Raw genomic sequence first — 13,802 nt, 5'->3', positions numbered from 1 at the left:
AAAAAAGTACAGTCTGCCAAAGTAGCCATGTAAATGTATTGTATTTTCACATTTTATTCACTCATTCCATTTTTTTTTTTGCTAGTGAATTATTTATTTGCTTACAAACACAAATGTCACCCAAAGTTTCCCCTTTCATTGACTGATAGAAAGGTTCAGTCACTCTGTCTTGACCAAACTAACAGCTTCAGAGTCATGTTGATGGTACAGTGTCTTGTAACAGGGTGAATGGTGTCTCTGTCACTTGTTTCTGCTCTATGTAACTTCAGTGAGAGGGGAGGATCACAGTGTTACATACATGTTTACTTCAACACAACAATGTTATGATGTAATGAGTTTTGTTTGTAGTTAGCACCTACATTACGCATAACAAATTGTTACAGACCTGGCATTTGTATTTACCACTGTCGTGTTGCACTTTTGCTGCACAAAACGGCAATTTCTACATACTGTAATGCTGCTTTAAGGAATGCAAGCTCCAGTACATTACATTTGTGGGGATTCAGTTGGGCACTTTAGTGTGGGTCATTGATCTAAACGTTTGTCCATCCTGTTTCCATCCAAGCCAAGAATAAAAGTGTGTGAGATAACACTTGTATTTTAGACATGGAATTTTAAAAAATAAACAGCAATGTGTTATCTGGCCGCTTCAGTGGAGAACCCTTGGCCAAAAATATGTGGCAGAACATAGACAGGCACAGTACATTGAATGTTCGTGCATGCTTATGATTCAGGCAAATCACAAAGTAACATCCAAAAGAGCAAACATCCTGTCATCCAGTATTGGTGGGCAATATGGGAAAAATAATATATCACATTCAAAGTGCTGTATCGTAGGCAACTGGACGTGTTTCAGTTTCTTGAAGATATTTCACCTCTCATCCAAGAGGCTTCAAGAGTTTCAGAGTCGTTAGGGCAACTTTGCGGATCATTGACCCACATTGACCCCTGACGAAATGTTATTACAATTACATGTTTTGTAATGGACAACAACATGAGCAAAATGTCTCAGCAAAAAGAGATAACAGGATGACCATGTTATCTCTTTAGGTCTGAAGTTGTGCATTGGAGTGGCCCTGAAATCTTAGCTACATGATCAACTGAAAACAAATGCTCAGTTACTTTTGTGTCTTTCCATATGTTTTACAGTCATTCTGATGCTTCTCTTTGTTTCCCTCTTTGCTGCAGGCCAAAGGAAAGAAGCAACTGTTTGTGCAGCTTGTGCTGGATAACATCTGGAGTTTATATGATGCAGTTGTCACTAGAAGGTGGGTGAAAGATAATACCCTAAAACACTTTCTTAGTGAATTCTCTATTGTAATATGTTGTTTAAGTGTGAAGATATACCTGAGGTGGAGAGTACTAAGTTACTATGATGCATAGAATCACATATTTTTATGAGAAATACGCCAGGTTGAAACAAACTGGAATTTTCCTTTAAGCCTCAGCTTCTCAAACCTACACAAGTGCCTGAGCTAAGATAATATCATGCCTTGATAACACATGTATAGTCATGAGACATAGCTGTAATTGAATAGGTACAGGTTAGAATGTGTTACTATCTATCCTCTGCAGTCTTTCTGCAAAGATGTCTACTGTGTTTCTGTGACTAGAGACAAGGAGAAGGTGGAGAAGGTGGTGACATCACTGGGGGTAAAGGTGATGGCAAGAGACTCTCGTCACTCCGACCCCAAAGTCCTCCTTTCTGCCATCTGCAGCCAGTGGTTACCTGTATCCCAGGCTGTCCTCTGTATCCTTTGTCTTGTGTCCTTATCTGTTATCGACTAAAAGTCTGTGGAACAGAATGTAATCTGCTTTCATTTGTTTGTTTGACTTCCTCAGATGAGCATTTTCTGGGGATGATTGTGCGTTTAGTTTTCTTTAACACAGACTGTAGCGATGGTGTGTGAGAAGCTTCCCAGTCCGTTAGACATATCGGCAGAGAGGGTGGAGAAACTGATGAGTGTTGGAGCGCGACAGTTTGACTCGTTACCTGAACAGACTCAGGAGCTTAAAAAAGGTATACATACACATTCATACTGTACTGAATTAAAGGAGAACTCCAACATTTTTACACATAAATGTCAGTTGACTATGTGTGAAGAATATTAGTCTGCTTTTCAGAGTATCCCTTTCATAACAACATTTTTATTAACAATCACAATAGGAGTAGGTTGCATCAGCTCTTGTTAAATTCAAATTAACAATTTACGCATCATAAAATTAAACTAGTCACCCATGAAAATAGCAATAACGTGAAGTAACCAGTAAGTATTTCAACCTACTAACTGCTAGGGCTGCAATTAACAATTGTTTTCATTGTTGATTTTTGTTAATTATTTTCTCGATTAATGGATAAATGTCTCCAAAAGCCCAAGATGACATACTCTATTGTCCACAACTGAAGGATATTTCAGTTTACTGTCATGGAGGAGTAAAGAAACCAGAAAATATTTCACATTTAAGAAGGTGGAATCTTCCTCAAACCGAGTTTTCAATTAACAAAATAGTTTGTGAATCATTTATTGGTTTTCATCAATTAATTCATAGTACTCATTAGTTTATCGTTGCAGCTCTTCTAACTGCCAGGTGGAATTAGATGAATGAGCTAACTGAAAAAAGAGGCATGACTGTGCACGACTGGTTGACAGTCATCAACTTTTACTGGAACCACAAGCTGTTTTATTTACAAGGATATGATCCCATAGCCTTGTTAAAAATGGAAGGATGATACTGATCCAGGAACAGCCCATCAGCAGCATTTAATTGAGGAATTTATCCCACTTAGGGAATGGCCAAAAACTTATCCAGTTATACAAAAGTTATCTCTGCTCACGATTTTTACTGTTGATGTGGTAGCTATAACTTTCTTGGAGCAATTCTGATTTAGCATGTAAAATTAAATATAAGCCAATATTTGATTTACGTTTCACCTCTCATCCAAGAGGCTTCTTCAGTTCTAACGAACTGGAGGGGAGTTGCAGGCTTCTGCACTGGCTTTGCATCCTCCGGTCCTCCCATCCTTCATGTGGTCCCTGATAATGTGATTAGAAGATTGATCAGATCTCACCCACCAACTGTTCTGATCTATCGGACTCTAACCATCTGCAGGTCTTCACACAATCTGTTTCTGTTGGTCACAGTATGTCACATGTCAGCTTTTATGGAGGCATTTTTCCTTCCAACTTATTTACAAAACTTGATGCTTGACGCATCAGTTTACTGTTCCTGGCCAGCCAGCTAGCAAGCGTAGCCTCTGAAGCTTAGAGGGGAAGTTCACAAGTAGAGAGTTTTGTACACTCAAAGACAGAAATATGCAGATGGATTATTTTTTTCTTTTCAAACACTTGTTTGAACCACCTGTTGTTTTGAGCCTTACGATAATCAAGATGTTTAACAATCCTTAAATCTTTTAAGATATCCAACAAAACTGCAATGTTTCTGTTCCACCTGGAAGCAACATCACCTTACATTAGCGTCACGTGAGGTGACCACGTGCAGATTAAGCATTTACATGGTTATGCGACTTTCACCAGCGCTTTCAGTCTGATTTAAAAATTCATTCAAATTGGTCAGGATCAGTTCATTCTCTTCTGATTGAGGTGTTAACATGAGGCATTTTCAATCTGATTGGGCCAACATTCTGATTATTAGTAGATTATTAGCATCCATTGCATCAGCCAGGTTCTCCATTAGCATTCAAACAGCTGTCAGTGCACGACCACTACACACTTTTATAGTGACCACAACATACATTCTTTGCACCTGTAAACCATCATCGCATTTTACATCTTAATCATCATCAGATGGCTGATAAATAACTAATGTATAGCATTAATTTTGATAAGAGACTATATTAAGTGCTTCACAACTCAGAATAAAAATAAATGATTGTCTACAGGGAGGTACTGTAATGGCTTTTGTTTGTTTTTGTTTTTGCTTTCTTTAAACTCTTTTTATTGAATAAACAATCATGGTAGTCTTGCTCATGAAAAAAACAATAATAAGAGACTATATTAGCGCAGACCTACAGTATAAAATGGTTTCAGATGCATAATGAAGTTTCAAGTACAGTAGAGAGCCAAATATGTACATAATAAATATATAGGATAATTATTATGCTTGAACTCTGCTCGCCTGCTCCTTCTCTTTATTTATGAAAATACTCCAAGACAACCAATAAGTTGTGTTGCTACTTGGATCTATTTCTAAGGTACCACATGTTTAAAATTATACAATTTCTGCATTCAATAGTAGTATCAAAGCTAGAAGAAAATACCAGACCTACAATCAGATTTTCAACTCAAGGCTGCAGAGATAGTACATTTATCACAAATGTGTTGATGTGTTCAGTTTTTCAGTACCAACACTGTGTGCGGATTGGTAATTTTAAAAAAAGGGGAAACATTGTATCCTAATTTGTGTGCAGAGAACTTTTCTTTTCTTTTTGCTGTGGTACCGAAAGAGGTATTGAGTATTGTTTTTTCTTACACCAGTATTTTACCAAAGTTTACTTACTTATTTTTGGTGTCATGACAAATCGGATTGTTAAAATATATTTTACACAACACTGTTTGTCCCCAGTGTGAAATGTCAAAATCAAAATATTTTTGTACTGTCCACTTTGAATATGTTGGCAGAGTGTGTGTTGTATGCCATCTCAAATGAATACCATGTTTGGATAACTTATTTAATTGCCTAATTTTTTCCTTCTTTCAACTGTTTTCCAGCGTTCCTCCAGTGTTCGAGCGAGGATTATGCTCCGGCCATCGTCTTTGTGTCGAAGATGTTTGCCGTGGACACCAAGGCCCTGCCTCAAAACAGACAGAGGTAACTGTGTGTTTGTTTGTGTTCTTTTTGTGTGTGTGTGTGTGTGTGTGTGTGTGTTGTGCATATCAGTCTGGCTCTACTTTCAGTTGTGCTAGACTTGATGGGCACTTATTACCTACCTTACGGTTAAGCTGCTCTCACAACAGCTCAATAAGGTTGAGATCTGATGACTATGCTGACTCCATTATAGACAGAAGTACCAGCTGACTGCTTCTTCCCTAAATATTTGTTGCATAGTGTCTTGGGTCATTGTCCTGTTGTCGGCTTAAGTTGGCTCAAATGAAATGCTGTCTACATGGTATGGCATGGTGTTGTAAAATGGAGTGATAGCCTTCCTTATTTAAGATCCCTTTAACCCTGTACAAATCTTCCACTTTACCAGCACCAAAGCAACCCAGACCATCACATTTCCTCCACCATGCTGACAGAATGTGTCAAGCACTAGTCCAGCATCTTTTCTTTTGTTCTGTATCTCACAGATGTGATCAAAACACCTCAAAATCTGATTTGTCTCTCCATAAGACTTTTCCTGTCTACTTCTGTCCAGTGTCTGTGTTCTTTTGTCCATCTTAATCTTTGCCTTTTATTGGCCAGTCTCAGATGTGCCTTTTTCTTCACTACTCTGCCTAAAAGGCCAGCATCCTGGAGTGACCTCATCACTGTTGATGTTGAGACTGGTGTTTTGTGGGTACCATTTACTGAAGCTGCCAGTTGGAGACCTGCGAGGTGTCTATTTCTCAAACTAAAGACTCTGATGTGCTTGTCTTACTCAGTTGTGCACCGGGGCCTTCCACTTTCTTTTCTGGTTAGAGCCAGTTTGAACAGAAGAATAGGCTGACAATGTAGGAGATACACTAATAATTAAAGCTGCAAGCAGCGATGAACGGGCCCTCGCAGGCCACGCGGGTCGGGCCGTGCTGCTGTCGGGGCGTGCTCCTTACCCGGACCCATTGCCCCGTTATTGTGCGCGCATGTCTTAACTGATAGCCAAAAAGCGGTTTTGTGTTGATAATAGCGCCACCTGCTGGTGATTTTTGGTGTGTGAGTTACAGATGCCAGTCTGTACCGGCCCAATCAGTTTCATATCCATAAGTGTTATGGTGTGGGCACAGTGCCAATTATAAAATGAAACTGCCACCAGAGCGCCACCTAGTGTCAGATCGGTAACACCTTCGTCAGCTATCCTCAGGAGGCCATTGGCAATCAGTGTACCAAGTTTCGTGTTAATCCGACCAACTGACGTCGAGATATAAAATACTTCAATTTAAATAGCGCCACCTAGTGGTCATGGGCCAAGATTTTGCACAGAGCCTTAGGGGCTCATGGGGAAGTAGTATCCTGAGTTTTATGTCATTTGGACACACCAATGTGGAGATATGCAACACTTCCTGTTTTGACCCGAATCCACAGGAAGTTGTTATTTAATAACTTGAGTATTCTTTGGCGTATCAAAATTCTTTTAATAACTTTTTGTCAGAAGGGTCCACAGATGCTGTGTGCAAAGTTTCGTGAAAATCGGTGAAATTGCCTGGGAGGAGTTCGAAAAAGTAGGTTTGCGACATTTCGCGAGCTAGCGAAAAAAAACGCTAGGTGCAAATGGGCGTGGCCTATATCAGGAGATTCAGCACAATTCACTGCACGCGTGGATATAAGGTTTTTGAATGTGCGACAAAGTATGTGGGAGTTATTAGGCAAAAACGGTTTGTGTTGATGATAGCGCCACCTGCTGGTCATTTTTGGTGTGTGAGTTACAGGGGCCAGTCTATACCGCCCCTGTCAATTTCATATCCATAAGTGTTATGGTGTGGGCACAGTGCCACATATAAAATGAAACTGCCACCAGAACACCACCTAGTGTCAGATCACTAACCCCTTTGTCAGCTATCCTCAGGAGGCCACTGGCAATGAGTGTAACAAGTTTTGTGTTCATCCGACCAACCGATGTCGAGATATAAAATACTTCAATTTAAATAGCGCCACCTAGTTGTCATCGGCCACAATTTCGCACAGAGCCTTTGGGCCTCATGAGCAAGTAGTATCCTGAGTTTCACGTCATTTGGACAAACCAATGTGGAGATATGCAACACTTCTTGGTTGGAACGAAATCTGCAGGAAGTTGTTATTTAATAACTTGAGTATTTTTTGGAATATCAAAATTCTTTTGATAACTTTTTGTCAGAAGGGTCCACAGATGTTGTGTGCAAAGTTTGGTGCAAATTGGTGAAATTGCCTGGGAGGAGTTCGAAAAAGTAGGTTTGTGACATTGCGCGAGCTAGTGAAAAAAACGCAAAGCAGAAATGGGCGTGGCCTATATCAAGAGATTCAACACAATTCACTGAACGCGTGGATATAAGGTTTTCGAAGGTGCGACAAAGTATGTGGGAGTTATTAGCCAAAATGCACTTTCCTTGATAATAGCGCCACCTAGTGGTGCACATTCACAACAACAACAGATTATAAAATTTTTCGCCAAGCCTAATGACTTTGCCAAATAAAATCGAGTTTTCATTCACATTCAGGCAGTGAAAAATGCGATCATTTTGGACGAAGGAATAAAATAATAATAATAATCATTCGAAAAACAATAGGGACCTCGCAGGTTCCCTGCTCGGGCCCTAATAAATGTAATTTATTAATCACTGGCGATCAATAAAACACTCGTAAATGGGGCACCACCTCCGTTGTTTTGTCTATTTGAATAATCCGGAGGGAATTAATCAAATCCGACTGGACAAGGTTAACTTGTAGCAATTCTAATCAATTTTAAATTGATGTATTCAATCTCATAGCTGAAGTAGTGACTTCTACACAGTTTCCATCGGTTCTCCACATTAAAAACAAACCTGCACAGACAACGACATAGGGTTAAATATGTTTATTGACTAAATAATTCAGAGTAAATAAATGAAATGGCAATTTAAATGAATAACAAAAGATAACAGAAAATGTTGGATACTGTAATGACTAAGTAATGGGTTATTAGTGGAATATGTGTGGATGGTGAAGTCACGGGTTGGGTAAAAGCATTTAAATATTACGAGAGTAATTTTAATACTATCGAGACCCTAACCGAATTTCTCTTAAGCTAAAAAGATATGAATCAGAGCCATAGACACCAACTCGTGTTTCATGTGTGAATCCAGCTGTTATGAGTGATGGAGAGCCTACTTTCTTAGCAGAGTTGTGGAGTCAGCGGCGGCGGGTTTCTCTCCGGTGATTTGCGACTTTAGCTGGCAGTCCTGGTCCAATGGCTGAGTGTCGCTGCTCGTCCGGTATCCTCCGGTTGACGACCTCGGTCCAATGTCGTAGGAAGAGCGTAGCTTGTCCAGTACCAAGCCGGTGACAATCTTGGCTCAATGCACAGCGGGATGGTACCACTAGTGAGCATTGGGGGCAGAGCCGGTCTGGCTTGTCAAAGAGTCTGTCTTTTGTTGGAAACTGCTTGCACGGTTTGGGACACAGCAAGTTGCTGTAATGTCGTGATGATGATTTTAATAAAGATGTTCTTCTTCGTTGCTTCGAGTGGCTCTCAGGCTCTGACTTTGTAAACTAAATCTAACTTCTTGAATAAAATAACTGAGGATGGTACGTTGATCAGGCGGATCTTCCGTTGTTACTCAATACAAGATAATTTAAATAAAGTTCACTTCCTCTAAATCAGGTTACGATACTAATAATAACAAATTAAAACAGAACTTCGTTCTGGTAGAAACTTAATAAAAAAAAAGTTAATCAGTACGGCGAAAAATACAAAAGTGAGAAAAATCAAGGCGTGAGCACTTATGCTGAGATCGCTGTCTTGAAGCGTGTTTCATAATAAGAGTGAGTGAGAGCGATGTCTCTTAGTTTTGTTAACTCCGAGGCGGGCGTGCCTGGGGGCAGGGCTGCCGGCTTTTTGTCTCAGAGTAGTGTGAAAATTCACAGGAACTAACTAAAACTAAACTATCGTTTTAAATGTTTCAATATTGTGTATCACCTTTCCCAAAACCTCACCATGACTAAATAGGTGGACTTTGTCTAACAATGAAATAACATGACATGATTAAAATCACTTAACATTCAAAAGGAATTAAAACTGGATCGAAACATAAGAACACACTTGAATATACAGTAGAATTGGTCACCTATACATATTTCTTCTAGTTCTAGCTTAATACTTGTTAAAAAAGAAGACATATCAGAAACATTTACTGGTAATCAAGAAAAATGTATTAAACAAAAGATCTCCCGAAAGTCTGTCCCAATCGTACCAGGACTCACCATCAGGAGGTGCTGTGGTTCCACCGAACACAGGACACATTACACATTAAACTTGATATCAGCCAAACTTCATCGCAGAGAAACGTGGAAAAAAATCAGTTTTATGATCTTCTTTCACTGTTTCCTAATTTGTTAAAATTAAGAGGATGAGATCCTGGTTTAATGGTTATTTAGAACTTGCTTGAGATCTGGATGAGTGCAGAAACCGTTATAGATTGGAATGTGGCAGATAAGAACCAGCATGATCGTAAATTTCTGAGCTGTCGACCAAGATCAGTAACGAAGAAGGGGGTTTACCAGACCTTCGCTCTGGGAATGTGTGTGTGTGTATGTTAATTTGGATCAGGAGAGAACATAGCAAATCAGCCATTGTTAATCTTATTTACACTTGCAAAGACATTTGATTATAACACATCTTTGTCACAAAACAGTTTTCTGTTTCTCTTGATGTTCAGAGAGTGGATTCCTCCATGTTGACCTCGACTGACCGGAAGGAAAGGAGTGGGGGGATGGAGAGATGGTGTTAGATCCCGTTTTATGGCCCCCTAGAGATGGGTGTAGATACCAGGGAGGATCTCTGAGAATCGTCTATTTGACGGCTTTATTGTAAAGACAACATGTCCTCCTTGCCAGGTGAAGAGGAGAGCTCATATCTTTAAAGGAATGTTTGCCTTTCAAAAACAAATCCTCAATTAAAAGCAAAGGCGAGGCACATGTGTTTCTACACAAGTACCACTGATTGTTATCGGCAGACATTCATTGTAAAAAGCCTAATTGGTGGTCTCTGTAAGGCCCAATCAGAAGAGCTGGTCAGATAAACCTGCAAGACAGTTGCAAAACTGACATACTCCAGGACTCTGCTGCTCAGCCGCTACCAACAGCTTACTAGTTCTCCTCCGACCAATATCAATACGGATTTTCAGTGCCCTCTTGCTTTAACCAGCACAATATATTTGCATGGTACTGCTAGCAAGCCGTATGTGACTGAGGGGATGGATGGACGGCTACCACGGAACACTTCTCGTCTCACGCTGAGTAGCCAGCCAGTGCTTGTAACGAGCGCTGACACAGCACTGTGGAGTGAGCTAACTATGGTAACAACACAAGACGATATGCTCCATTGTAGCCAGTGTTGTCAGAAGTAGTCAGTTCAATTTATCATTTGGGACTGATTGTAAGTACATATTATGTCATTCCCGAGTGCGGGGACAACGAAACGTTTGTTTAGAGCTCTGCAGCATGAGAGCCAACAGCTAACCGAGGTAACAGCTGACTGAGCTAACAGTTGACTGAGCTTACAGCTAACCGAGCTAACAGCTTACAGCTGACAAACTTGTTTTGTTTTGAACCTATTTATTTGAATTTTCCTCAACATTTTAATGGTGATTTTACTATGCCACTTAATAATGTTGTAGAGGATGCATACAACAAGTGTATATGTTGAAGCCGAAACTCTCAGAAAGTACGACACAGAGGCAAGGTTTGTAAAAAGTGGGTTCTGTTTATTCCTGTACTGACCAAGCATTTATATGCCTCAAAATCTGTTGACACAATCACACTTGCGTAGTGGTGACCTGGGCCACCACCAAAATGTCACGATGATCTTTGCCTCATTGTTTCATATCCTTCCTAGTATTATTTCATGTACTTTCCAATAATCTTTCCAGAGCTTGTGTGCGTGTGTGTGTGGTTGCTCATGCATGTGTGTGTGTGTGTGTTCATCCTTGTTGCCTTGACCATACGTGATGGTTCGGAGTGCAAGCTTCCTGTTTCTCACCGTTCTGGAAAGTTTTGGCATCTCCATGCAGTTAGGTGTGGTGTCATTCGTATTCAAAGGTCAATACCGGTCACTTAGTCAGGCCAGATTTCTCAATATAATCCCCCCTCTGTGGGTTTACAAATCCCACACAAAACTGATCAATGTGCGTGAGTGTGAAAAAAACCTATATTCTTATAAGGATTAAAAAATTCCCCCACGGCCCCCAGATTTGCTTTTACTTTAAATGATCTGGAGGACCACCTAAGGCTCACATTGTTTACATGAGTTGATCATACAATGTTATACATATTGCATATACACATTTTCTTTGCTATAAATGTTATGTAAGCATGGCCGAATATTACCGTTAGCGTTCACCTGCGGTATGCAGTTATGTGTAACTTAGACGACTTTAAAATGGAATAATATAATTCAGAGCGTAATATTAAAACTTAAATGACAAATATGGTATGAAAACAACATTTGTTCGAAAGTAACATTTCCACCTCTCGTTATTCTTCGTATGAATCCAGTAACACTGTTAAACAGGGAACATCCCAAATTCAGAGCTTTTAACCTTCTCATTCCTTCCATACACATATTATAATACTGATTAATTAAACACTTCTTGACTTGATGTAAACTTCATAAGTTTGACAACTATTAAGTCAACATGTCACAGTTGACTCAATATATAACTCATGCACATCAAAACCTTGTTTATGGCAGGTTGTAAAACAGAATATGGTCCATTATACTGTCACACAAAACATAGAACATATTTCAACTCTAATTTGTTGATTTAACTTCAGAATATGCATAATACATTTTTTTGATTATACTGCTTTTGTCCTTTTATACTTTTTGATCAGTCCATTCGATGGCAACTACTACAATGTCTTCATCACAGGTATCCAGAGGTCACAGCACAGGCACACGTTGAAATCATTTACTTCTTTATTTCAAAGTTCAGTCCTTGCTCACATTCATAGAACAATTATACCATTGATTCATAGTCCGAGTCCATGCACTAATCAGGTATTGGGAACAAATCTGGATGTTCGATCACCATTTGTGCCAGCTGAGCCTCTGCCACCTTCGTAGTTGCCATCATGGACATCTGTCGGGCAAAAGCTTTGGTAAGTACATTTCTCAGAATGGGTATGATGCAACAAACCAATAAACTGATTATAACCAAGACTATTAGAGCTGTTGTTCCTATTTTAGCAAATACTGCACCCCACTGCCCAAACTTTGAAGCGAACCAATCCCCTGATTCTCCACTCCCTCCTGCATTTTCTGTTACTTCCTGTCTTAATTCCTTAAATTTAGACATCGCAGCGGTGAATGATCTACCTGCAGCTGTGTTTTCAGGTATGTAAGTGCAGCATTGTTCTCCAAACGTGACAGACTACACCGCTTTCTGCCAATATCCAGTCTAAAGCTTGTCGGTTCTGCCAAGCAACTCTACTGGTTTCATGCAACTGCTCCAAGAGCTTTGAGAGCCTCATTCGTGTAGTTTATGAAACGCTGTTGATTGTAGTAGACATAGTTAATCCAGTCAACATTTTTGTTTGGTGTGATCCAAAGGAATATAGATTTTAAGCCTGTTTGAATTTCATTTCTTGCCTGGAATTCCTCTGGGTTGACCGATTGCATCTAAATAAATGTGTGGATCAGCTGAATTTATCTCTTTTGACCCTACTTAACTCGTCATCATCATTGGTGTTAAGTAGCTGTCTCACACCCTTAAACACAACTTGTACCGGCATTTTCATTCTTACCAATGTACAGAGACCAATCCAGCGATTTGAACAGTGTGTCATTACCACACATCCAGTAACTGTCTGCCACGGCAGTTGATTGTACACCTACAAATTGATTGCTTGGCATGGTCATGGTTATAGTGTTACAAGTTTGATCTATTGGACCGGGATTTTCAAACCATATAGGTTTTATAGGGAAAATTGGTTTTATTTTAGCATGTGGAAACCAGGACAATACCCAAGTTACGTTACAATTAACAGTGGTATTGCCTACGTCAACTCCATGCCAATCTCTACTGGTCTCTGTAAATCCTCCACTCACAAAACATTCATACTTAGCAGTTCGATCAATTTTATAATTGGTAGGAGGTTCTTTTGATTCGTTGTGAGTTTGAATTCAATACATAAATTACTGGCTCTGGCAGGTAATACACTAAGCAAATGATGTATTTTCCGTGAACCATATATTAACCTACATTGTATGCCACACATTGGTAAGGAGAGAGGGCGGACAGTCCCTTGTGATGGTAGAAATCTTCCCTCTCTACATTCCTTATGTTGCATTCTGGCACATCCTTCAAAAGTATACTTTTCAGGGATAACTGTTGGAAGTGTTGTCGGAGCCTCAGCACAAACCAAACATTCATTCGGAGTCATATCTTTCACTGTATACCAAGCCCACTTATACCACCCATTATGCACTGCTTGTTCCCATTTTTTGTTTGCTATTGGTTTTGAAACCCCTCTGAATTACCTCCGGGAACTTTGGTTGGTGCTTCTGGTCAGTGTCGTTAACACAGTCCTGGTCGTTACCACTGTCCTGGTCATAAGTGTCGTAGTATGATACCGTTGTAGTAGGTTCTATAGTCGTAACTACTTGTTCAGTGTTAATTGGTTTTCTGATCTTGATCAGTCTTCTAACCTGTATTGGTCTAGTCGTTAGTGTCAACTTAGTGGTCAAAGTTGACTTTGTGGTCAGAGTTGGTTTTGGGGTCGTCACTGTTGTAGTAATTACAACTGGTTTCGTAGTTACAGCTGGTTCAGTGGTTACAAGTGGTTTAATAGTTGTAGTCGGTTCCATGTTGCCAATTAGATATTGAGTTGTATTTAATGCAAGTTCAAAGTCAATATCTGCCACCTGTTTTGCTTGTGTGGATAAACTCCAGAATAAATTCCTTACTTGGATC

General features: G+C 39.7%; 1 protein-coding gene across 1 annotated transcript in view; it reads left to right on the top strand.

The window, feature by feature from the left end:
- efl1 (elongation factor like GTPase 1) overlaps nucleotides 1-13,802 on the top strand; it is a 112,474-nt gene that overhangs the window by 31,010 nt on the left and 67,662 nt on the right. Inside the window, exons 9-12 of the mRNA XM_073464347.1 lie at nucleotides 1,189-1,268; nucleotides 1,614-1,750; nucleotides 1,898-2,020; nucleotides 4,731-4,830. Of these exons, the coding sequence (XP_073320448.1) occupies nucleotides 1,189-1,268; nucleotides 1,614-1,750; nucleotides 1,898-2,020; nucleotides 4,731-4,830 (440 nt within the window). The remainder of the gene's footprint in view (nucleotides 1-1,188; nucleotides 1,269-1,613; nucleotides 1,751-1,897; nucleotides 2,021-4,730; nucleotides 4,831-13,802) is intronic.

The sequence above is a fragment of the Pagrus major genome, chromosome 4 (genome assembly GCF_040436345.1).
Source record: "Pagrus major chromosome 4, Pma_NU_1.0".
NCBI classification, from domain to species: domain Eukaryota; kingdom Metazoa; phylum Chordata; class Actinopteri; order Spariformes; family Sparidae; genus Pagrus; species Pagrus major.
Note: the sequence above shows the minus strand (reverse complement) of the source record. Positions and strands in the feature narration are given on the sequence as shown.